At 30.5% G+C, this 27399-nt stretch overlaps 2 protein-coding genes across 3 annotated transcripts in view; one reads left to right on the top strand and one right to left on the bottom strand.

Annotated features, from left to right (window-relative positions):
- The window catches only part of LOC130897990 (synaptic vesicle glycoprotein 2C-like), a 72147-nt gene that overhangs the window by 41383 nt on the left and 3365 nt on the right, over positions 1-27399 (bottom strand). The gene's annotated exons all lie outside the window — the stretch shown is intronic.
- On the top strand, positions 939-26223 carry LOC130897989 (proton-associated sugar transporter A). Its single transcript, XM_057806997.1, has 9 exons — positions 939-1247; positions 3048-3310; positions 9265-9603; positions 9881-9982; positions 12276-12511; positions 13601-13846; positions 23700-23827; positions 24725-24899; positions 25932-26223. The coding sequence occupies exons 1-9, from the start codon at positions 1060-1062 to the stop codon at positions 26160-26162; spliced, it is 1908 nt and encodes a 635-aa protein (XP_057662980.1). The 5' UTR covers positions 939-1059; the 3' UTR covers positions 26163-26223.

Raw genomic sequence — 27399 nt, forward strand, 5'->3', positions numbered from 1 at the left:
ATGCATGCAATGTTCTTGATTTTAGGTCTCTTCTGTTTTAAAATAAGTTTTTTTTGATAATTTTTAATAGAAAGATAAATTTTGAGGTTTCGACTTTTCTTTAAGTCTTTATCAAAATATTTTGATATATATAAGTTGCATTAGTATATAATACAACTTGCATTGAAACTGACAAAAAATTGTGTATAATAGTTTGTCTGAAACGCATTTTCCTATATTTACAAGAAATGATGTAGGTGGTAGATTGAGCTAAGTCCCACAGGTGACATTTAGGGTAACATTTTTGTGAAGAGAGTTTTATTAATAAGTGCTTTTGTTTATAGTTTGGAAATATCTGAAGAAATAGGAGTGAAAAGTCCGCACTGACGGCCAGTAAGGTGATGCTATGTGGATGGTAGCTCTCAAAGGGCGATTATATTCAAAGAATTCCCGAAACGTGGTCGATTCAATACTATACTGTCAACACTTCACTAGATTATAAGAGAAAAATCGAAGAAGAGATGGTCAATAGAACGGACTATGAGGATTACAACATGTATGCCAGACACACACAATTTTCATGTTTGCCAAGAATTAACTCGACAACAAAGATGTCAAAAATGATATCTCACCAACTTTTTGTCACTAAATCATAGATTAATGGAAAATAGCAAAGGATAATTGACAGTGATAGAACACAATGTAGTAGAATAACATCAATTTTTAGTAATGAAACATACTTTTTAGATGGCTATTATATTATATTATATATAAATGATTATTATTATTATTTATAACTAATCTTTAGGGAGTTGATCCCAGTTTCTATTTTTTGAATTTAAAGATTTCCATTTTTCTTAGTGTTTTCGATTCATTTAAATTTCCGTGACCATGAAAATTTTCTTACATCAGCGGCGCAAGACAATCAGAATGTTTCACTCCATAACGAGTTTTTCAGTGCTGTCCTAGGCAAACAATCAGATTCATCAAGTGGTTGTGAAGTTGTGGACATGTCTCTGAACGGAAATGCAGTGTTCGAAAACCGTGAATATTCCTTATAATAAAGACCATTAGAAAATAATGGCGGAGAAGTTATATGAATATCAAGGATTCATCGGGAGATTTCACACAGTGAGAGAACACTTTAGGGAAAAGTATTTAACCTGGAAGGAAAGTAATCCCCAAGGAGTAATCGGTTTTATAAAAAAGAAATATTCTTCTGAAAAGCATGATGAAAGAGACCAAGAAGATTATTCGCATATTTATAGGTAAGTATTTAAGAATATTCTCATTAGTGTTCGATGTTTCTCTGTTTTTATCATTTGTTGTAAGGAAGTAGTTTCTTGAAATTAAAATACGACCGAGGATGACTAAGAAAATAATTTCCACTTTTAACTTATCTTATTAAACACTCATATATAATATGTGATGTATATACCTTTCAATTTGATATTAAAATAAGCTCAGTCAACATATATCACCATACACTAACACATTTTTTGAGTATCTGTGATTTTAACAGATTTTTCCTCAAAAAAAAATACTGTAATGAATGAAATACTTTTTTATGCTTGTGCGTTCGATGAGCTTTTCAGTTCAAAACGAATTTTATTTCATTTCCTAATTTATTACTCAAACTGGGCCACTTCCATGATGATTATTTTCCATCTCATTTCTTTCTGTTGTTTCTCCTGTACTTTTTCTTTAGTTTCAGTTTTGATTATCAATATGTTTTCCTTTTGTTTTCGCGTTAACAAGACAAGTTCTTCATTTCTTCCTTCATCGATATATTCATTAGCTGTTTGTAGTTTTCTTTAATTATGGATTTATGGAATTATGGATTATTAATTATATCACAATAGATTTGGCATAAAACTAACAAAATATGTTTTAACAACATCAAATGACAAAAAAATTGTTCATCATTTCTTGATATTAGTTAGACAAATTCTTTTTTATGTCAGTTGCATTAAAAGGACTTTGAGGCTAGAAAATAAGCATTTATAATTTGGTTGGAAGATCCCTAAAATATTGTTGGCATTTTTCCAAACCAAAATATTTCGCGGAGAAACAATTACTGCGCTATAATCGACTGTGAAAAAGAAAAAGCTGAAAGAATGGTAAAAAGAACAAGATACAGAGCAGGGAGTTAGCGCGTGAATACCATATTTCAAAGAGTATCGTAACGCGGGAATGAGCAAGGGGATACTAAGATGCTGTCGTGATTCAGGCGGATACATTTTACGAATGAGTCATTCGTATGGACAATGAAAAATACTTCACACTTGCTAATTCGGAAATCATAGGAAACGATGGTTTTTATACGGTCAATATAGGGGACTTCCCTAACAGTGTAAAATATGAAGAAAATGCAAAATTCGCCAATAAGTCTGGATATCCAGACTTTATGTGGGTCGAGTAAAAGGGGAAGCTGTAGATTCTGAAAGGTATATTAACCACTGTTCCACCAAACTACTTCAAAATCACATTGGAAACGATATAATGTTTTGGCCGAACTTAGCCATTATGCAAGGGCAACTCCAAATTGGTATCCTAATAACATACCATTTGTACAACCGAAAGTGAGGAAGAATTACGAATGTTCGCAGAAATTTACGCTTAGTTGAGAAGCAAGGACCCTTCCATTAAGTTTAATTATCTACTTTGTTAGTTACTAAGCCGTCAATCATGGCAAATAAGAAAAGTTGCATTGAAGACACTTACTACAAAAATATATAACTATTGGGATATACGTTATATTGTGATAATCTTTAATTCACCTTGAATTTTTGTCTCATCATTTGTGAGGTGACTATTTTGATATCCTACTTATTATTCTCACTTTTTTATTAGATATTCAATCACACATCGTTTAAAAAACTACAAAATTTTAATACCGACACGTTTTTATTTATCAAACTCATATAAGGACAAAGAATCTGCAGTCATATACATAAAATGTTAAAAAACGTCTCTCACCAGTATTTCTCGTATTGAAATTTCTTCCTATAGATGTTCTTTGTCAAATCAAAAACTAGCAGATGGAATATTAGGTCAATATTTTTCAGAAAAAAAACAGGAAAAGAGCTGGTACGGATCTCAGCAGCAGTTATGGGTATAGAGTTCTCTTACGCAGCCGAAACAGCATTCGTGTCACCAACTCTTCTTAAAATTGGCGTGAAGCATAAACATATGACCCTCGTATGGGCCCTATCACCTCTGATTGGATTTTTCTTAACTCCAATTTTAGGTTCATTAAGTGATCGATGTCACTCTATGTTTGGAAGAAGAAGGCCTTTCATTTTCCTAATGTCCGTTGGTGTACTAATAGGTAAGTGGCCAATTTTATCCACTCATGTGTACTGAAGGCTGATTTTCAATAAAAATTTGGAGTGAGATTAGATAAAGTTAAAGGCAGAAAATAATTTTGTTGTGTTTCGATAGATGTTTACCAAATTGAACTTTCACTTCAACTAATCTTAATGTAAAAAAAGTCGGCGATATTTCAAGTATAAATATTTTTAATTGAGGAATAACTCCTTTCGCATGAGTAATAATTACTTCTATGATCCTCCAATCGATATTAAGCTACTAAGAATGTGGACAGAACATCTGGATATCTAAAATGAGAGATAAAGGGAGAAATGCTTTATTGTCACATTGTTAAAATTTATCGATAAAAGCTTGTAAAAACTAAAAAACAAGCATTAAAATAACTAAATAAAGATAAAACAAATAAAGTAAAATTTCAATATACAAAAAAAACCACAATGAGTTTACAAAATTATAGGTAATAGTAATAGGTTTAGTATAGTTTAGTATATAAGTCGTATATAAATCCATATCAAAAATTAAGCCAGTATGCAGGCATGCCCGGAATTAAATATTATTATTAAAATAGAAGCCATTTACAAAGTAAAAGGCACTTTTCAGTAAATATGCCCTCATATTATTGCGGAATGTGAGAAAAGATGGTATCGATTTGATTTCAATTGCAAGTGATTGTGCATTGAACCCATAACTAATTCTGAACATGGAGTAACTAGGTGAAGAGTCCAAATTTTTAATTATTTAAGGAAATCCCTGCAGTGAGCCCTGCTGTTTAGTCCGAGTAAATATCTAACAGTTCTATTTGTAGCTTGAAGTTTAGTCGCACGACACGTACCACAGAAGGGAGGGGTATATCGGAGATGCGACCCAATAAAGGCATGGTAGACTCATCTCACTACAAAACAGGAGGAACTTAATTTTTCAGATAAGGTCATTAGATATGGTCCTATGAAGTGCCGAGAGATCAGGGTTGCTCCAAGAGACACTAGTGTCGTCTGCATAGAGATATTTTACCACTGATATCTAGATAGGCGATGTTGTTTATAAACAGAAGAAACAAAATAGGGCCTAGTACTGAGCCTTGGGGCACTCCACATTCTATTGGCTTGTAAAAAGACATCGTTGTTTCAACACTGTCGTGATGGAGGATGATTCATCTTCTGCGCTTGGTTTCATTGATTTTTTCGAAAACTTTTGGCAAACAAATGCTGGAATACCATTCAGAATTGACCTTTCTGTCTTGCTCCAATGAAACGGTGGCGACATATCCAGTGATTCCGAAAAAACAGGCGACCATTTGCTTTGACTGAATTTTTTCAGCATTTCTTTGTACCAATCGACACGACCATTTTTTGGCAGCCAAATGTATTAATATTAAAAAAATATTAAATGTATGCAAGTGGAACTGAAGTATGCCTGAATCTCACGGTATGTTGACAATCTTGCAATATCAGTTTATGCACAGCACCGATGTTTTCTGGCACAACACATTTCGGACGAGCTTCACGAAATTCATCCTGTAGCGAAGTGAGCCCACGATTGAATTTAGAAAATCAGTAAAACATAGTGGCTTCATCACCAAAAGTCGAAGCGAGTTGATCGACACTCTGCTATTGATTTAACCTAGGTCGGAAATCATCGCAAGAAAATTTTCGCGATTTAATTCTATTTTTACCAAGATGAATGATTATCTGTGAACAACTCAAATAGCATTCGTATAACAACATGTTCTGATTACGTTCACCATTAAAAATTCCAAACTTTATTATGGTAATGTCAGATTTGACATATTCACATCAGTCTTGACATATCTCAAAACTCAAGTAGCAACCCTCGTACCGATAGTAACGAAAATGCGTTTAGGTGGTCTCTTATTTTAATTCGAATCATGAACATTGACTTAAGTGACGATAAAGAGATTGAAAGCTCTTAAAATTTGAAAAAATATCATAGATAAGTACTACAAAGATTCCACAATAAAACATGTGAGATCAATAATAACAGCAGAAAAAGAAAATTGGTATATTCTGTTCTCATAACACATTATAATCTAGACTGGAGACTCTTTATAAATATATTTTAAATCGGAAATATTTATTCCTATGGAATTGGGCAAATTAATTGATTTATTGCTTTGTCCAAAAAATTAATAAACAATCTTCAGTGATAACTGAAACTAAATAAAAATTTGTAAAATTTCAATTAACTTATGCACTAGTTGGGAAGTAGTGAGAAAAATGTCCATAATAAACCTTGCATTCTTCAATAGTTTCTTGCGAATCTAAAATCCAGACAATAACGATTCTCCTGTAGATTATTTTTTTCACTCTCAACGAAAAACCTTTGGTCATACCTTAATTTTTGTACACTACATTATTGAACATTATGTAATATATTTTTTCTTATGATGAAGCCTATGTCCTCATTTGATATTCTCAATTTCGTATTTCGCTTTCGCTTTTTTCATAGTTTCTCTAAACGAAATTATCAGTGTTGCAGCTCAATCCGAACGGAAGTCAATAAATTTCATCAAATCCTTTTCGATGTTCCAGTATAGATTAGATTTAACACATAAAATATGTGGAAACAAATAAGTAACGAATAATTTTAACAAAAGATCGAGAGAAACTTATTTTACATTACATTGTTATCTCTCAAAAATTACACTACGGTGATTAAAATGTTAGTGTTTGCCATGTTTCGAAGAAACCGAAAAAAGCTACGTAAATATTATCCTAAAAGTGAGGTAACTAATTCAGTAAATATTGCACCCTAACAGAAATATTTTGCTATTAGGTTAGAGATCAAAAAGTTATCTTCAAATAGGTACCGCCATAGTTTAAGGCTGATCAAAAGGTCACTCACATTGAACATTAAAACAAATGTTCGAATATTTTCAAATGGTAACGATATGTTACAGTAGATGAAACAAAACTACTTCCCAAACAATGGACCTCATCCGAGGAACGTGGTCCCAGGAAAACAAAAACCGTTTCTCAGAGTCTGGCTCCATCCGATTACTTTCTATTCCCAAACGACTGGGTAGAGAGCAATTTCGGACAATTAAAAAGGTGATGGCAAAGACAAAGCCGTATTTTGCGGAAAACCTTAGTTTTTAGATGGTTTGAAAAATCAAAAAATTTGAAAATTGTTGAACTAAGTGTATATTAGAAGATAATTATGCTGAAAATAGAATATTCTTATATCAAACTAGTTGATTGAAGGTCATTGACAGTCATTTTTCACGTCTATGTTCTCTATTACGTATTCACATAGGCTAATTTACACTCATCATTCAACTTAAAGAAATCCAGTGAAACATCATCTGATGTTCGTTGTAAATATTTTCATGTTATAATGGCTTCCATCTCAAAGCGGTCTGAAAGGGATCAATTTTGTAACTAGTATTCTCATGCTCAACTACTGAGTATTCTGAAATATTTATTTTCTATCTTAAGTAAACTGTCTCCTCTGCTGAACTAGGGTTCTGATTTTTCAATTTCTATTTTCAAATGTCCTTTTCACCGCTGAAAGATAATAACAAGATGTTTACATTGGGTCCTAGTATTAGATAACTAGTCAAAAATTACAAAATTATGTGATAGTCAAGTTAAAAATAGATGTTTAACATATCGACTGCAATCACTTTATTCACAGTAAAGTAACTATTTCCATCAAAAAGTTAGTCTTTCTTCTGGCATACAATGAAAAGCTACTGAGAAAATGTAACTTGACAACATAAAACAATGCCAAACATAGCCAATGCTATTAAAATATATTAGTGGTGGACAGATTTTTAATTCCAAAAATGTTCTGAATATGTCCAATGTATCCTCGGACATGGATAACGAACTTTCATCTGGCACATGTGAATCATCCTTTTTATGATATTTACCACGAAATATCCTCTAACTTAGTCTGGGTCAGAAAACTACTTCATATTCATAAAGCACATTTAGTAACAAGATTATTTAATTCTAAAAATATATTAAAATGATCATATCTATATTTGATAAATCAATTAGTATTTTCATATAAAAATTTTAATCAAACTTCAAAAGCGTGACATTTTGCTGTACTCGCAAAGATCTTGGAGGCGTCGGGACAAGACACTCTAAATCGGGACTGTCCCGTCGTAAGCGAAACTTCTAGTCACGCTAATACACTAATGACCCAGTAGTGATTAGGGTAAAACGTGGTAGGTATAAACCATGTGAAACTATGAAAAATTATATGACAATTTTCTCAGACTATCTTAAAAATAATAAACAATCGATTAATGTTAATCTTCGTCAAAAATCACGGTAATACCCCTAGAATGTTAAATGTACAAGAAATAAAGAAAGTTCAGTATTAGGGATTAATTTTTTATTTAAATATAAGCTAGGATAAAGACATGTATTATACAAAAAAAAACGAAAAATAACAGTTACTCAATTGTATTGTTTAACAGCTGTATTTATCATAGAACTGCATATCATGGACTACGTCAACATAATCTCATTTTAGCTCAATAAACTTTTCCCATCGATGTTCAATAACTTCTATACCATTTTTATACTAAGAATCGTCAAGCCACTCTTCATTATTGGACAAACTTTGACCATCGTGCTATTTTTGCAAGTCTGGGAACAAAAAATAATCTGAGGTGGCTAAATCTGGCGAATAAGGTGCATGAGGTAGCAATTCAAATTTTAATTTAAAAACAACACTTTCTTCTTGACTAAATGCGACCATTTTTGCTTGATTTCTTCGCTCAATTGTTGCAATGAGTTCGCGTAATACTTGTCGTTGATAAATTTTCTATTTTCAAGATACTCAATGAAAATTATCTCACGTGCATCAGAAAAAATCGAGGCCATGACCTTGCCAGCAGATGTAACAGTCTTTGCCTTCTTCGGAGCTGATTCTCCCTTTTTAGTCCTTTCTCCGACGTAAAAATTGGGATTTCTATGAAACATTGTCAAAAACTCGATGGAAACATCTTCACGACGCTGTTTTTGTTTCATTGTTAGCAAATGCGGCACCAATTTTGCGCAAAGCTTTTTCATGTCCAAATTGACAGTTGATATGCAATTTACTTCACTTTTTAAAATGCCTACCATCTCTGCTAGCTCGCATACTTTCAGTCGATAATCATCAATACCGCTTTGTGGATTTTCTTCAACATTTCTGGAGTCGTTCCTTTATTTGGTCGACCACTGCGATGCTGATCGTCGCAGCTCATACGGCCTCGTTTAAACTCTGCTACCCAATAATTTACTGTTGATAACGATGGAGTGGTGTCACCCAGAGTAGAATCTAGTTCAGCTATTATATTGGTTACGATAAAGCTTTTCAAATAAAAGTATTGTATCCCATGACGATGACCCATTTTTTCCATGTTTATAAATTTACTGAAAATCTTCACTGTTGATGACTGCCAAACAAATACTAAACAACGTGGCGTCTTCAAACTTGAAACATTTAGTGTATAAATTGTGTATTTTCTAATACAGTGGTATTTTACACCGATATTTAAGCATTAGTGATATTGTTTGAGTATGAAGATGTGAAATCTGAGTATGAATCTTCTAAGAGTATAACAAGACATAAATTGATCACTATTTCAAAGAATAATGCAATAAAAAGTGATAAAAATATCCATAAAACAGTCGAAGAAATATATGGAAGTCTACTAAATAATCTAAATGAATCAAAAGAAGGTAAATAACCCATAACCAATAAATTGGTACTCTTAGAAAAATGTGACTTCCGCAAGAGGAGATGTGTTAGTACGATAAGTTATGTAATTTGAAAATATTTTCATATATATTCAACCAGATCACATTTACAGGTAACTACGATAGCCTCTGTTAGAATTTACTACTGTCAATGTACTGGTTCATGAAACACAGTGAAACTAATTCTTAAAGTTTTGTGAATAATTATATTGTTCGGTACCTTCTTTTGTAGGACTAATTTTAGTACCTAACGGTGAACATTTAGGATATACAATGGGAGACATTAAGCCTCCAAATATGAGTTATCATCGAATCTCATCTCACAGAACTAGTGCATTGAAGGAAGCTACCATATCCCCAATTCTTCCCAACAATTCACTTATATATAATGATGATAATAATGAGAGCAATAATATGGTTATAGATAGAAAGAATGATTTCTTGATACAGTATAATAATTCACATCCGTGGGGCGTGTTTTTTACAATACTGGGAACGGTGCTTTTAGACTTTGATGCTGATGCTTGCCAAAGTCCAGCTAGAGCTTACCTTTTGGATGTGACAGTACCAGGTAAGTGTACATAACGAATTTAAAGCAAAAGGAATTGTATTAACAATAATTGAAAGAGAAATTTCGAAAAGTCTTTTTAAATGGAAAAAAGTTGTTGTGCGTTTGGTTTTTGAGAAACTGATATATTTACTTCACAGACTATAAAAATAGTAGAAATATCACTGATTTAATCGATCTTAAAAATACAGTTTTATTGTGGTAAATGCTTTATTCAACAGAAAAATTCACGTGTAAACATTATGTGATAAAGTAAAATTAAGGACCATGTTTGTTTTAGATGATCACGCACGTGGCTTGAGTACCTTCACTGTTATGGCAGGATTGGGCGGATTCTTTGGTTATGCGTTAGGAGGAATCAACTGGGATGTAACGTTTATAGGTAAAAAATTACCCAGATTCCATTTCTAAAAGTTCAATAATTTAAGCTCTAAACGATAACAAAACTCTTCATAAAAATTTGTATGATATTTCTACCAGTATCAACATATTTCAATATCATTTCTCTAATTTTTAATCGGTACCAAAAAAAGGTGAAAAAAAATTGTGTGTGTCAGCTCCGACGCACGACTGGAGTTTACTCCTTAAGTTCGATAGTCTAACCAGAGGCAAAAAGAGTTTATTTAACTCAATAAAGATTGATACTGTATAAAAGGGTAAATTTGTTAATTAATGAAAATAATATACATATATAAATATATATTTATTCAATTTATTCATTTCATATACATTTATTATAACTAATCGACGAAATATTTTACATTAAACTTTTTACAATAGTCAATAATCTCGATAATTCATATTGGGTTGATTATCTAATTTTATGTGTCGTTTTCAAATATATATCTATATGAACTACATCGATAATTATTAAAATATTTAATAAATACAAATTGCACATGCTCATACATATAATACATGAATTATAACGTACCTTGCAACCACGTGTTTGTTAGATGTTCCGGCAATATCATCTACACCTCTTTCTGCCATAATTATTTGAAAATACTTTCAGTTCACTTTAGCGGAACACAATGATAAAAATTAAAACGTCACAATAACAATATTAATTATTGACATTTATAATAAAAACAGCAATATAAGTATGTCGACACTGACAAATTAGAAAGTTGCGCATCATAGGGTGCGCACCAAAAACGTAACGAGGTCATTCATCGATAGATTTTACTCCTCACATTTTTCTCATACCGGACCCCTTATATATGCAAATCGATTCTTAAGGAGTAAATTCCAAAACTCAACGTTACTTTTAAAATAGATAATCTTGAGGTCTAAGTTGGAATTTCTGGAACCATTGGCGATATTCATACTGATATTCTTCAGAGACTGAGGGTAAATTCAGTTTACGAAGACGATAACTTGATTATCGAAACGCGCGTCAGACAGTGTAATTGTGAGTGTTGGTGGAGTGGTGGTGTGAACATTGTATTCAGTAATCATGAGGTCGTTAAAAAGTTTTGCTGCCATGGCAAACACATTACAAAATATTTTGACAGTTCTTGACAAACCGCAAAATCTCTGATACTGATAGCGATATTTCAGTACCTTCCACTCTTTCTGAACTCAAAAGCGTGGTAAATTCGGCGCTTTCCAATTTAATACCGGAAAATATTAACGGTAGTACGAAAAATGTTACGGCGAGTTCAAAGATTTGATCAAAAATCAAATGTTGTAAAAAGTTCAACTTTATGGAACAATTACTCCATGCTGAACATACGAGACAATATCGACATCAAGCAGTTTTCAAAATTAATACCATTTCTAAAAAGAAAAGCAGTAAGTTATTGAGCAAAAAAGTCTATAGTCTTTACGCGTGAGCAAATTGATACATTCCAGAAAAAAACTAAAGATGAAAAATACTAATTGTTGAAGGTAAGTGTTAAGAAATGTCATTTACAATTATTTTTATTCATTGTTCTGATTTTTGTAGGTAGTTCTGATAATGGGAATATCTGGTGCCTTGCGACGAGATGAGTTAGTAAAAATGGCCATTGAAGATATTCTGAAAGAGAATATTGATTTCATATGAATTTATCGTAAATATGCAGCTCTTCGACCAAAACATATTGGTAATAATTGTCGTATATTCTTGAGATAAGAATAAGTATCTCAGATTACCAAATCCTGAAACATACAGGGGTCACTGTTTTCGGAGAAGTTCTGCATCGCTGCTTGCCAATACTTCGGCTGATATATCAATTGTTAAATGTCACGGTGTGGATGGAAGTCCACGACAGTAGCGAGAGTATATATAGAAGAATCTATCGAAAGTAAGAAGTAAATTTCCAACTCAATTTCTGGCGATATAATATCTGGTTTGAACATAGGCAATAACCGTTATTCAGAAACACTAGATGTAGTTGCTTCAACTTCTGGAGTAAATATATAAGTAATAATACAAACTATAGAATTAATGTTAATATTCGTCCTAAATAATATAAGTACTTATGTATTTGTTTGTATTCAATGAAAAATAATCCTTGTCTTCGTAGTATTTTAGAAATGTCAAATTTGGAAGTGACGTTTGGTTTCGCGACCGTTCCTATGAGTAACGGTCTCGAAATTAAATTTCGAGGACTGCGCTGAGAACGCGAAATACTGAATTCGCGTGCAATTGCACAAAAATAAAATTTTGAAACGAGTTGTCTTTCCAGGGGAACTTCTTGGTGGTCACGTAAGAGCTGTATTTACTTTGATAACATTTATTTTTGTTATATGTGTTGGATATACTATAACAAGTTTTAAGGAAATTCCCTTGACTCTATTAGAGCTTAGTGGAGCTAATTTTCAAAATTATTCTTGTTATGAGAATGAAGGAAATATTGTAGATACTGAAGATGAAGGCCAATCTTATGGAACTATAGGAAATAATACAAATGATAAACTAGACGTAAGTGGTTATTTTAATTATTATTAATTATTAGGCAATATGGCTTTAAATTCAAAGAGAATTTATCATTATGATGAAAATGGTTTTCATTACAAAAATAATGAAGTTTAAACTTCATTTATTTGAAATAAGATGGGCATACCGTATATACCTATGATATTTTCTAGTAATTTCTTCTTTTTTCTGAAAATATTGACAAAAATGGTATAATTATTAAATAATTCTTTCGGCTACATTATAAAAACAGTTATTACAAAAATATTAATTATCTATATGTGGCACAATCTGTGTGTCTGACTGAGAACTTGTCAACTATTTGGAAAAAAGAGCACGTATTAATCACAGCAACATAAAGTTGGCGTACGAGCATCTTGTAGACGTATATCAAACTCTAGTTGTCGACATAGGAGTCAAAGCACACTTATTATTATGGTTTCTTTGTAACAAAACGACCATTTTGATTTGAAGTGAAGCTCTGGCGTTGGTAATACCTTTGTACCCCATACAGTAACTTTATTAAAACTTTTAAAGATATGATATAATATACGAAAAAAGAAAATACCTTTTACTAGTAGGACAGGCGGAGTAGACTACCATATATCATGGGTAAGATTGGTGTAACTGCTGTATATTTAAATATGATTTGCACTTCTCACTTAAAAAAAAAGTAACATTAGCCGAGATGGAAAACTATAATGCCAGTTACCACTGAACTCTGTGCTGTTTCCATTGCTACACATTGAATATTTAATATTTTTGATATACCAGTTAACCACAATATTAAGTTTCACAACTTTTACGTTTGTTGTATGAAATCAGTAAGATAATGTAATATTTTATTTTTCTATATTTCTATTTTCAATTTATATAATTCATATTCACAATCATAATAAATTGAATAGAAATGGAAAGTTCAAAGATAGATATTGAGACAACACAATTTAATCACTCTATTTACGCTTTAAATATACTGAACTGAAAATGAATAAAATGTCTTGATTGCATCTCATCAATTTTCTGTTCTGATATCTACCGGAATATAAATTTTTGATGCCCACATTAAAATAAAATAGTTGCTTTTGTTTGCAGGAAAGGAAGAACCAGTATTCTCGCATCGAAGATTCAAATGCTTCTTCAACTCAAGAAGGTCCTAGAAAAAGTATAGTTCCAGATCCAAATGCTTCGTTATTACTTTACTTACAAAGCATTATCTACATGCCCAATTCAATAAGAATACTCTGTTTGACAAATTTGTTTTGTTGGATGGCTCATGTATGTTATTCATTGTATTTTACAGATTTTGTTGGAGAAGCTGTTTTCAACGGAGATCCCACGGTAATTATTTAATTGAAATTGATAAAAAAACTAAAGAAATTATAGGTTTTATCTAAAAATTATGGAAATAATATACTGCAGTATCAATTCCATAAAAGAACCCATATTTTTATTAATGAAGCAAATGCTTTCATATCTAAATATAAGATTTAGTAGACTAAGAAATTTGTGGCAGTATCAAAATATTGTCAAATAATTTTTCGTTGGTGCCAAACAAAAGATCTCAAAAACTCAACGTTACTTTTAAAATATTGGTAAATGTTAAAGTATTCTAAATACATAAAATTTTGAAACAAGTTGACTTTTCAGGGGAACTTCTTGGTGGTTACTTATATCCAAATATAAGATTCAGTAGAGTGCTGTGGTTGACACTGCTTGCAAATACCAACTAATTAAATAAGTTTGGATGAGATGTTTCATGTACTCAGACAAAATGTGATCTATGTACAACTAGGAAACATTATCAGCAGTAATAATGGAAGCTAGTCTCTTTCAGAATACCAAGGCATTATTGAATTGAATACAAAATTTTACTTGTTTAATTGTTTGTTGCTGCGAATTTTGTAGTTGATAATGCCTATGTTTTATTTTTCTTGTTTTTGTCAAATCTACCCTAAAAATTTTTTTGCAGCTCTAGTTACTTTGTTTTCGATTTGTTGTAAATATTTATCATATTTTGATAAAGTCTTAGAGAAAGCTCGAAACGTCAATTTTATCTACCTTTAAAAAATTATTTAAAAAAACTAATTATAAAACAGAAGAGACCTTAAACCAAGAACAGGTTTAGGAAATGAGTAAACATATAGAGAACTAGTCAATTAAATTATTGGTAGTTTTATTAGAACTTACAAAATGGAACTATAAAGTTTACTTGAATTATTTAGGTCTTTTTTATCATTTACCTATAGCTTTTCGTTCTTATGAACGTGAACCATTTTTAAAAATTCCCTTTTTCGTGTATTAGAATCCGTTTTAAGAATTTTTGAATCTTTATAATTCAATCTATGTTTTTTGATATTTCATGGTTCGTTAGTGCAGTTCTATTTTTGCTCTATGTAAACAACGTCACTATTAGTACAAGGCACTTGATATATAATATTACTTCTTTTGGTTTTTGTTGTTTTAGATTTCAATTTGGTGAAATATTTGGATAATGTATTATGTCCTTTATGACTATTATCATATATATATATATATATATATATATATATATATATATATATATATATATATATATATCATATTTATTGAAATAAGTCGATAATTGTTGAGAAAGTCCTTGTACATATGGTGAGTAAAAATGTTTTGGTTTTGTTTTTTAATTGATTGTAGTGTTTATGTGTTTATCTTTTTCTTGAATTTGGTATTTATCATTTTATTCAATTCTAGAAACGGAATTCAATACACTACACGAAAAAGATAATTTAAGTAAAATTTATAGCTCTATTTTGTAAATTCTAATAAACCCATAAATAATTTAATTGAGTACTGCTACATATTTGAGATGTAAAGACTAGGGAAAAATTATTTTTCTTATTAGAACAAAATTTAACTTTCTTTCAAAAATTATTAATAAAAACTAATTTTAAAACAGAAGAGACCTAAAATCAAGAACATTTAGATGCATATATATATATATATATATATATATATATATATATATATATATATATATATATATATATATATATATATATATATATATATATATATATATATATATGCTTCTAAACGTTCTTGATTTTAGGTCTCTTCTGTTTTAAAATAAGTTTTTTTTTAATAATTTTGGAGAAAAGATAAAATTTGACTACAAATAATTTAACTGATTGAAAGTGCTACATATTGGGATGTAAGGACTGAGGAAAAATTAATTTTTCTTTTTAGAACAAATTTGTATTTTGAATTTATTCTTATTTTGATGTTCATGATGTAGGTGATTTAAAAAATGTTTTGTTTTAATATTTTTTTCAATTTCAGTGGTATTTTTTCGTAAGACTTAATTATTTTACACTAATGCTAACGGTTTAATAAAACACGGTAAAAAGTTTTCTCAATATTTATTCGAAAATGCAATGATGCATCACATAGAATAGTTTGATTAAAATTTTAGGCATAACAGCACCGGAAAATTTTAATAAAATTAAAAAAAGAAAGTCTTTAACAGAAAAAAGTGCCTAGCTTGAAAGACATATTAATTCTTATATCTGCTTCTGTAGACGTTTTGTATAAAAACTTTAATTTTTAACGAATTTTTGTTTTCAAGAAGTTTTCCAGTCTGAGAAATTAATTCTTCACATTCCCTTTGCGTGGGTGCCTTCTTATTTTTAGTGTGATTTTCAAAATAAACTTTTACTTTATTTTTTTGCGTCCAAGATTCTCTCTTTATTTGTTTTTTTTTTGGTTTAGGTAATATGCCAGTTGTCCTTTAGTCCTTTCTTGAATTTCGTTAACTTGAGCATAAGCATTTTGAGTAAATTCAGGTAAATCATCATTATTGTCTACCTTGGGGTCAATAAGGTCTCTTTCTTCAAGCATGAGGTCACTGTTTAGATCTTCTTCCAAATCCACATCTATTTCATCCAAACGTTTACCTTTGAATGCTGCAGCACCTCCTTTTTCCATTAAGAGTAAAATTTTTGCAACCTTCGCAGATTGATATACATCATCAGGCAAACGATAATGACTCTTATGTGTTCGAAATCGTGTCCCATAAAAGTGGACAACTTCCAAATCTGTGTCAGCCATACTAAAAATTTGGGAAAGAGTAGCTAAATGTTTTCTTAGCCTTGTAGAAGTTAAAGCTTCAGGTCGTTTGGTGCCACTATCTTTTGAATATTTTGCTAATATCTTATACCCGACGATGTGACTGTTATGAATTGCAAATGAAAATCGATTATCTTCATTGATTATATTGAGCCTGGCTTGCTTCGATATTTCTGTCATTTTGAACATCTGTACTTATTAGAACCGGTACACCTTTATTTCTTTTCCCACGAATAACGACTCTTTTAAACCGGCGCATTAAAATTCGTTCAGTAACTGTGAAGACAATTATTTTTTAACGATTCATATGTATCAACTGACATCCTTTGTAGCTCACCGGGGCGTTTTCTGTTGAGTAATAAAATTCGACAATAAATAGTTTCCAACAAATTTTTATTGTGTAAATTTTCAATAAGTTTCTTTTTAGTGTCAACTGCAGTCGCAACTAAATATTCTTTAAGTATCTTCAAATCACTAGCTAATGGTACGATGGTCAATTTATTACATCGATTCGAATGAAGGTTATTGATTGCTTCGATAGCGATGTCAAATTTCCAATTAGCAGTTATCAGATCCGTCATTGTTTTAAGAGCTGCCTCAGCCTCTGCTGCTGTTACTGTAGAATATATATCCTTGCGTTTTAGAGAAAAAACAATTGCTACATCTCAGCATTGTTTTAAACTTGTTGCAATATTCATTGCAAACGTAGGAGCCTTATAATTTTGTTTGACGTGATCGTATTGGGCAACTATTTTAGTTGCCTGTACATTAACGTCATAATGTTTTGGCTGTAGCATGTCGCTGAATGTTGTTATAGATTTTTCCAGTTCCCTCACTTTTAACTATAATCTCGGTAATTCATGCGTCTTTCTTGAGATAATATTCAAAAAATTTATTTCTCTGTGAATTTTGAGATACTGTGAGCCTAAAGCACAAATTAGTGGGTCGTTTTGAGCTGTAACTGAAATTTTGTCGGGTCTCATTTTAGGAAATATTTTTGCCTGGCTTCTTCATCTACTTTATCTTTTTTAAAATATTGTTGACCGGCTAATGTATATTAAATTAATATTATACATTAAAATTAAATACAGAGTAATATTAATTTCTATGATAAAAAATGGTTTTCTGTTGATCAATATTCATGCACCACAGTCGGCGTATATGCAAAAAATTGAATTTTTTAGAAATTCTATTTCACTACATACTGATTGCTAATGATGACTTTAAAAAATATTTCTTCACTTTGATTTTCGGTGAAATAATGTTTATTATTTATTATATAACGCATACACACAATTTATATGATGAGAACAATAAACGTTATCCCGTAAAATATATGTGAAGACCTTTAAAAAAATCATATATACCGTTATCCCGCAAAATATATGTGAAGACCTTTAAAAAAATCATATATACAGTTATCCCGCAAAATATATGTGAAGACCTTTAAAAAAATCATATATACCTGAGAAGTTAGTAACTCCGAGCTAGATATTGATATTTTTGTCTCCAATCTAGGCAATTGTTCATTTTTTTAGCAATTCCTGTTTTTAGTAGTCTAAAATTGGAAATTCTTCATTATCCTCCATTATCCTATTTTTTCTTAAGACTTTAGTTTGCATTACATTCAATGAATCAATTTTACCAACCTCAATGTCTGATGGATAATAATCGGGATCTAAATCCGAATTTGAAAAGTTCGACCATGAACTGTCTATATTATTATCTTTATTAGCTAATATTCCCTCATTAAGCTGCTCTATTTTCCTAGTTTGTTCCTCTTTTTCAATGTTAATAAATTCTTTCTCATTAATAAGTGTGGGTCTATCAGTATTCAACAATTTCATTATTGTTTTTATTACCTAATATTCCCTGATTAGGTAGCCCTACTTTTTCCTCAATTTCTCTCCCTTTTTCATTCTCAAATACCTTCTCAAGATAGGGATTTGATATAGTTATATCGTGAATTGCTATTTGTTTTTCTTTACTCTTAGCCTAAAACATACAATATTTCGAGAATATTTATTAATTTAATAGTACCAAGTATCAACATTTCAAGAGTTAAGTTAGTCGCGGCACTAAATCTCTTTTTCTACTTTGTAAACTACCCTAAAAGTCCTTACATGCAGTAAAAACCAAACCTGTTACTCTCCTAAAATTGCGAAGAAAAATAATTGCTCCCTCAACTTAAATGCTTAAAGTAAGAGAATGAAAATTTTAAATAGCAAGAGTATCTAATGATAGCTTGTATTAAAAATATTTTGTTTTTTGACTTTGTAATATTAACAAGTTACGAGAGATAGAAAATCACATTTTTTTATATTTAGCTGGCTGTAGTAGAAAAACAGTTGAAAATCGAGAACTATGACTTCCATATCCATATTCAAACTATTCAGCTTGAAAGTTATAGCATGAAAATTTAATACAGCATACAAATACCCCTTATCATTTAGAACTCTTTATTGAATATTTTTTCATATAACAGCAGTAGAAAAATTACGATTTTCATTTGGTTGTATATCCTAACATACATCGTTGAAATAAGCTCATAGAGAAAATTTTTTGGGACAACCCATTCATTGAAAATAATTTTAAATTATGGCTTCTTCGAATATTCACAGAAAAATCGGTACTCTTATGAAATGTTCATCAAACGGTCAATTATGGAGTTATAGGCCGCCTCTTGTATAGTGGGACACCCTTAGATCAATGAATGCATGAACAAGATAGAATACTGGATTATAGATTTCTCCGATAATACGACTACCTCCTCAGTTAATAAAGAAAGAGTATTACTTACTTTATATGAAATGATTTTTACTTCTGTTACAGGAACTGACATTTTTTGTCGGAAGTAGGTATTATCTAAAAATTATATTAAAGTATAAATTCTGTTGACATCAAATTTCAACATGATTTAAAAAAAATTCGCAATGATGGTATTATAATAATTTATAGTCAAAATAATAAAATTTTGACGTTTCGACTTTTCTTTAATTCTTTATCAAAATATGATATTGACACTGACAATTTGCTTATTTATATTGATCTATAGATCACCTTCATCATGAATATCAAAATAAGGATAAAATAAACTTAGAACTTTATTCCAATAAGAAAAATTAATTTTTTCTTTGGTTTCCACACCTCAAATATATAGCGGTAATTAATTAAATTTATTAGAATTTACAAAATAGAGCTATAAATTTTACTTAAATTATTTAGATCATTTTTATCATTTATTGCCTTTTTGTTCTTATGAATGCACTATTTCTAAAAATTCCCATTTTCGTGTATTAGATTCCGTTTCAAGAATTTTTTAATCTTTATAATTGAATTTATGTTTTTTTGATATCTCATGGTTCGTTAATGCAGTTCTATTTTTGACCTCTTAGTCTATTTTCTAAATACTGAGATGTTTGCCCTATGTAGATAGCGTTACATTTAGTAAAAGGCACTTGATATATAATATTATTTCTTTTGTTTTTTGTTGTCTTTGATTTTAATTTAGTGAAATATTTTGATAATGTATTATGTCCTCTATGACTTATACTAATATCATATTCATTGAAATAATTCGATAATTGTTGGAAAAGTCCTTGTACATATGGTAAGAAAAAATGTTTTATATCTTGATGTTTCGTTTCTGTTTTGTTTTTAAATTGATTATAGTGTCTGTTTATCCTTTTCTTGATTAGGTCAATTGACATTTTTTCCCGATAATTGTTTTCTTTCAATGCAGTTTTTGCTTTTTGAATAGCTAAGCATCTAAATTAAGGAATCGGATAGTTGGATAGATCTATCAGCCAAACTTATTATCACTGATCTTTTTTGTGACATAGGATGACATGAATTGAAGTTTAAATATCTTGAGGACCAAGTTGGTTGCGTATACCATTCTGTTATTGTTAATTTTATATAATGTGACATCAAGAAAATTGATTCTATTATTTTGCTCAACCTCCATTGTGAATGAAATTTTTCATGTTAAGAATTGAATTTTTTACTTATGTTTTCAATTTGATTCTTTGGTACAGCAGTAATGCAATCATCTACATATCGGAAAAAGAATGGAATATTTATATCAAGTTTGCTTAGGACCGTTTCCTCAAGATCTTCCATTACCAATTGTGCTATATATATAGAAATGTTCTTTGAGACACTTTTAACTTTTTTAAAAAGTATTTTTATTTACAATAAACGACTTATAATTTCTACAGAAAATAACTTTACAGACAAATCAATATTTTACAATGAACAGTAACAAAACAATGAATGAACTCGAATTTAATGCCATGAACTTATATTTATTTGATACGTATTTTGGATTCCGCTGACTATGTGAATATTGTTTATTGCACTTTGGAATCCGCTGGTCGTGTGGCAGTGTCGGGGACCTTTCATATTTCTCCTCTCTCCTTTGGTGTTGACTTCGTCCTCGAAGTCTTTGAGAACAAATCTTGGAGAATCTGGATTTGAGTGGGTTGTAGTTTGGGACTATATAAGTATCTGGAAATTATTTTTCGTTTCTTTACAGAGACTGTTATTGAAATGGCTAAAATAATCAAAGTTGTAATTAAGGAAACAATACTGAGTCCTGCAGAAAATTGCGGCAGGAGTGAAATTGGTTCAATGAGTTTTTCCAGCATAATTTCGTGCTTCGGATGCAATTTGATTGGGACTACTTGCGGCACTGTAATTTCTTGCACAGTTTTCTTATTGTATCGTATTCCTTCTATAGTAATTGGCTCGTTTGTCATTATGATGCTACTTCTCCTAATTTCTTGGTTTTGAATTATGGTTGGATGAACTATTCCTAATAGAATTACTTTGCTGGTTTCTTGTGAAAAGTTTTCTGTTGTGATTGACTTGGTGCAATTCTCTATATTCGGGATTTTGCATTGCGATCTTATAGGTTTCGTACAAATGATGTGTTCAGCTAAGCTGGTGCAGATATCGTACCATTTATTATTTGCGTAGTAATGTGCGGGTGGCAGGATCATAATGTGATCATTATTGGGAATTGGGTAGATTCTAGATGTAGGGTAAGAATGAGGATAAAGGATGCGTATTTTCAGTATTATGGTGGTAACGCAAACTAATAATTTAGAAGCTTCAATTAATTGATAGGGATGTTCGTCACTGATTAAAAGGGCATTTCGAAAATATGTTGCTAATAATTCTTGTTTTAAAGTTTCCAGTTTATCTAAAGTAAAGAGTTCAATATTCGAAAGGACTTGTTGGGATAAAGTTATGGTTCGATTCAGTTTCAAAAGGAATTCGTTTATAGTTTGAAGGTTTAGTATTTCATTATGAAGTATCCATTGAAATCGGATGATAACTTGCTTTTGAAATTTACAGTTTCTATATTATCATTAAGAGCAAATCATTTAAATCATTAGAGATTCTTTGGTGATATTGTAGATAATAGAGTTAGTAAAATATCCTCGGAGCGTCGATCTCCGTATTTAGCTAGTAATACTGGACGTGCATCAGTCCAAAGTGTTAAATTTGAGTAGTTTAAAAAATCTCTACGTTCACCTTTTATACGAGAAATAATATTGGCATTTAATATGAATTCTTGAGGTTGAGTGAGATTCTGTGACCGAAGGAACGTAATTAAGTTATCTATTTTACAAATGTTGAAAGATTATCTTTCGAACTAAATTCAGCACAGAGGCTGAAGATATCATTGTTTTGAAGAGACATATTTAAGCTATCAGTGTTTCGAACTTCTAAAATTTGAGTTTTAGAAAATCGACAACTATTAGCTGAAGTAGAACTGTCCAAAGGGTTTATAGAGAGATTTGACAATAATAAATGTAAGTTACTTTCAGAAATATCGCTAAAAAGGCTCATAAATAAGGTGAAAAGGAACGTTGTACTTACAAGAGGATGATCACTGGTGATGTCTTCTACTACGTTTTTCTCGCCTTGGTTCGATGGATCGTCTCGTTTAACAACTAAAGTTGGCCAGGAAACTTATGTTTCTGAACGAATTTTATCCTGTTCGCAGCGCTAGAAATATTCTTTGAGACACTTTTAACTTTTTTAAAAAGTATTTTTATTTACAATAAACGACATGATTTTTACAGAAAATAACTTTACAGACAAATCAATATTTTAACAATGAACAGTAACAAAACAATGAATAAACTCGAATTTAATGCAATGAACTTATATTTATTTGATACGTATTTTGGAATCCGCTGGTCGTGTTTCTATATATATATATATATATATATATATATATATATGCGTCCATGCAAGACCGCTAAAAGGGTTTCTGTTGAGAATTGATCAATTGACAGCTGACCCGAACCCAACCTAACCTTGACCCTATCCAACTTCACACTATACTTTTGTTTTATATAGAGTCAAAGTTGGTAATTATGTATTCCAATGTATTCTGATTTTATTAAAAATTAGTAGGCGATAAGCACCTTTTGACAGTTTCATGTAATAGTGACACAAGCGAAAAGAAAGGCGAAAGAAAAACGTGCTCCGAAATTGTTATTCCGTTATTATTGTTATTTGAACGCACTTTTGAAATCCTGTTCAATAAATCGAACATTGATCAAGATTGGACTCAATTTATTTGCAACTACAAACCCAAAACCCACTGTAAATTAACAACAGTTTCTGAGATAGGAATATGATGTTTGACTATTTCTGGTCATTTTCGAGGGTCTAATATATGAATTTTTGTAATATTAGTTTTGACGTGGATTGTTACAAATTAGAGGGAAGCTACTCATGGTCCTAAAAAATACTTTGAAACTAATTAGTTTGAGAAAGGTTCCAGTATGAGTAGACACGTACAGAGAACAATACCTTTGTTATTTATTATTCATTTGTTCATCTAATGGGTGCCTGTTAAGAACAAATAGTAACATTTACTGTTATGAATTTTACAAATCACTGAAAATAGTGACGTTTACACATGGCGTTGTGTCTCTGGGTCTCTTATTTAATAAAAACAATGTTGTTTAGTTTAATAGACATAAGTAGGTATACGTACACCACAGATTTGAAGACTTTTTACATATAAAATCTTTCTAATTTGTAATTATTGAATACATGCTTTCAGGCGATATCAGGAACATCTAGAGAATTATATGAGTCAGGAGTACGATTTGGATGCTGGGGAATGTCGATGTATTCCTTATCTTGTGCTTGTTATTCTACAAAAATTGAAAAATTAATCACAGTTTTTGGGTAAGCAAAATTCTGTTCAATATTAACAGTAACGTATGGAGATAAGTTAGTTAACAGCTTCTACTTCTGGATTTGAGAATAGCAAGTTTCGAAGAAAGCTCTGACCCACTTCTTGATAATAGAATACGTAGAAAACTGAGAAATCGGGAAGAATAAACTGGTATAATTGTGAAATTAGAGTAATAATATATAAACAAAAAAAGAAATGAAGCAGAGAAAAACTAAGCCTTGAAAACAAGTGGAAGTGACAATTAAAACCAGCAAACTGTTTTAATTGTCATTAATTAAAAAGGAAAAACAATAATGAAGTCATAATCAATTGAGATTCAATAGATCAATATTTTGATTCATCTAAATCCAAATAATGTTAATGAAACAACGCTATTCCTAGCTCTTCGGAGATACGCTAGTATGTACTCAATCGTGCAACATTGGAGGCATGAGGTATATTTTTGAACATGCCAATAGTACGCAAAGAAAAAAACCTTGACCAACAGGCTGCTAGCTGTGGCTTTTGATTTTGGTTTTTCCATGAAGTTTATTGGTTGATTGTGAAGCGTTATTATAACCATATAACTACTGCATAACTTCAGTATAATTTGCATAACTATTCGTAATTATATCCAGAATGGCTTATTATTAAATGTAAATATTTTAGACAGAGAATACTAATCTTGAAATATGATGATTTAAACCTATATAATTAAATAAATATAGCTTTGTCCTGACATATCACAATTATTGAAAACATAAGCAGAATTAATTTATAGGAATTCCTTATTAGGATCAACAAATTAAGCATTAGTATTTCATATAACATGTATTACGATGAAAATAATTAAGGATTAAATGTAAAAAAATATTGTTTTGCTCGCAAGTCTTTATTATTTTTTTCAGTGCAAAAAAAGTGTATGTAGGTGGGCTGCTTGTATATTCAACAGGAATGTTTCTAATGGCAATTACGAAGCACAAAGTTGGTGTAATTCTATTCAGTTGGACAGCAGGTGTTATGTATTCAACTCTTTTTACAATGCCATATTTGATTATTGCTCATTATCACGCGAAAAGCACTGTAAGTATACAAAAGAGAAATGAATTAACATTATTTTATTTGGTAAAAAAATATTTTGAGAAAGTTCTAATACAAGATTCAAAGTGAATCATAATAAACCTGTATAAAAGTTAAAAATATCAATAATAAGTTGAAGATTTGCGAAGTATGACAATGACTTGAAGATAATTGTATGGGCTGCAACTATTTTTACGCCTCATGATTTGTTCATTCATTATTTTAAGACATTTAACACATTAAACGCCACCTGTTTGGGCTACGGCCAACTGAAAAATGCTCGATGTGCGCAATGCGATATACGGCATGTTACGAAAATTTAATATAAAGTAAACTGTGAAACCAAACACAAAAACTATATTTGATTTCTATAGCAAATACCGTGACGTTCTTATTTTTTATTTATAACGACTAGTTTATAATAACACACTAATATCACAATTAAAAAGTATAACAATTCACACCTCCAATCATATAGTGTCATAAATCAAAAATTTGAAAATCTCTTCTATTGTTCTATTGGTGCTAGAAAACTTGAAAATTTTATCTTAAATAATGTCATCTGAATAATTATTATTGCACTTTGTCAGTTTTTGAGTTATCATCCGAAAAGTGAAAAATAAAGTTAGATAGTTTGTTTTTTGGATTTATGACACTATTTGAACGGAGGTGCAAATTGTTAAATCTTTACCGTAACATTGATTTCGAGAATTGTTGTCCATGAAAGGCACACAACATTTATTTTTGCATAACAATATCCGATCTCATACGGCAAACCGTACTCAAGAGCTCCCACATCGTGCACCTGATGATTTTAATTTATTTTCACATGAACTAGTCGGCATTACACACTTCGACGACTACGAAGATCTACAGGTGCTCGTCACTGAATATCGCTGATCGCTATGACGAAGAAAAAAAACTGCTCTTTGAGATCTTGTATCTCGATTTTTTCGTAATTCGAAAATAGCTCGTATTCAATTTATTCAGAAATAATATTTTATACACTATAAATATATACTATTTGTGTTTTAGTTCGAAACCACAACAGAGGGAGAAGTAAAAATATCAACGCAAATTAGAGGCTTAGGTACTGACGTTGCACTTGTATCGAGTATGGTATTTTTGGCGCAATTTATTCTCAGTATGTGTATGGGTACTATCGTTTCGGTTAGCGGTACCACAACAGCTGTAGTTGGTGTAGCGAGTATGCTAGCATTTTTCGGAGCTATATCAGCTACTCAAGTCTTGTATTTGGATCTATAGATATACTATATTATATATATATATATATATATATATATATATATATATATATATATATATATATATATATATAACAAAATGTGTCAAAAAATATACTCTACCTAGATATAAATAGTAATATAGTTGTCGAATATATTATGTATTCATTGTTTAATTCCCTTCAACTAACAAATTCGATAATTTTGTATTTATGACAAAATATATGAAATGAGGTTTGTATTTGTCTATATGTATATAAAAAGTGGTTTTTCATAAAAAATTACTGATAGCTATAAGGAAAGTTTAGTCAGTAGAGGTTATCAACAATCAAAAGGGCCTGACTATTCAGTCAACTCATTATATCAATACAAAATTATGAGGTAAAATATTGCATATGGTACTATAAAGTAAGAAATACACATAGAAACTTCAGAAGAACAACTAGAAAAAAGTGAAGTGTCAATATTGTGGAACTTCCTTCTTCAACAGAGGTGTTGGAGAGGGAACAAAACAAAAAAACTAGGCTTATAGAAAAGCCTAGGAAAACAAAGTTACGAACTTACTACAATAACAATTCTTTCATGGTAGATAGAGCACTACAAGATATGTTTTTCTGGTGGAGCTTCGGTGATTTGGTGATAGATGAAACAACCATTGTTAACAGCAAACAGCACAGGAGCTGAATTCAGAGCAGCTGTAGAATCATTAAAACAAGTTTTGTCGATAAAGATGTTGGATATCATGTTTGTATGTAATAGACAGCCAGGTAAGGGTATAGACGAGAATATATTTTTATTGGTAAGAAAATAAGTTATCGATGTTTTGAAAATAATACAGATATTTTCACTAATGTTTTAAATACTGTATAAAATTAAACGAGGTTGATATAATGATTAAATATTTGTTTTAAATTCCTGCATTAAAAATCTTCAAGTAATAAAATTTTGACAATGTGTTTCTATAGATAAAGAACTTTGTGTTAAGCTAGTTTTAAAAAAATAGAAACTTTATTGTTGTTATAATGTATGTGTCTATATTTTTCACTGTTTACTAACAAAATGAACCAACAATTTTGCATTGTATCATATTTCATTGCTGATCTAAAAATAAAACGAATTGGAAACAAAAAAGTAATTTTCCACGCACTGTCGCACGAATCGCGTTATTGGCAGTGCAATACAATAAAAAATGTCTATGTTTAATGTTTATAAATACTTTCAAATACTTTCAGCACTTCCAAAATTTTTGGCGCATTGCT

Source organism: Diorhabda carinulata, chromosome 9 (genome assembly GCF_026250575.1).
Source record: "Diorhabda carinulata isolate Delta chromosome 9, icDioCari1.1, whole genome shotgun sequence".
Taxonomy (NCBI): Eukaryota; Metazoa; Arthropoda; class Insecta; order Coleoptera; family Chrysomelidae; genus Diorhabda; species Diorhabda carinulata.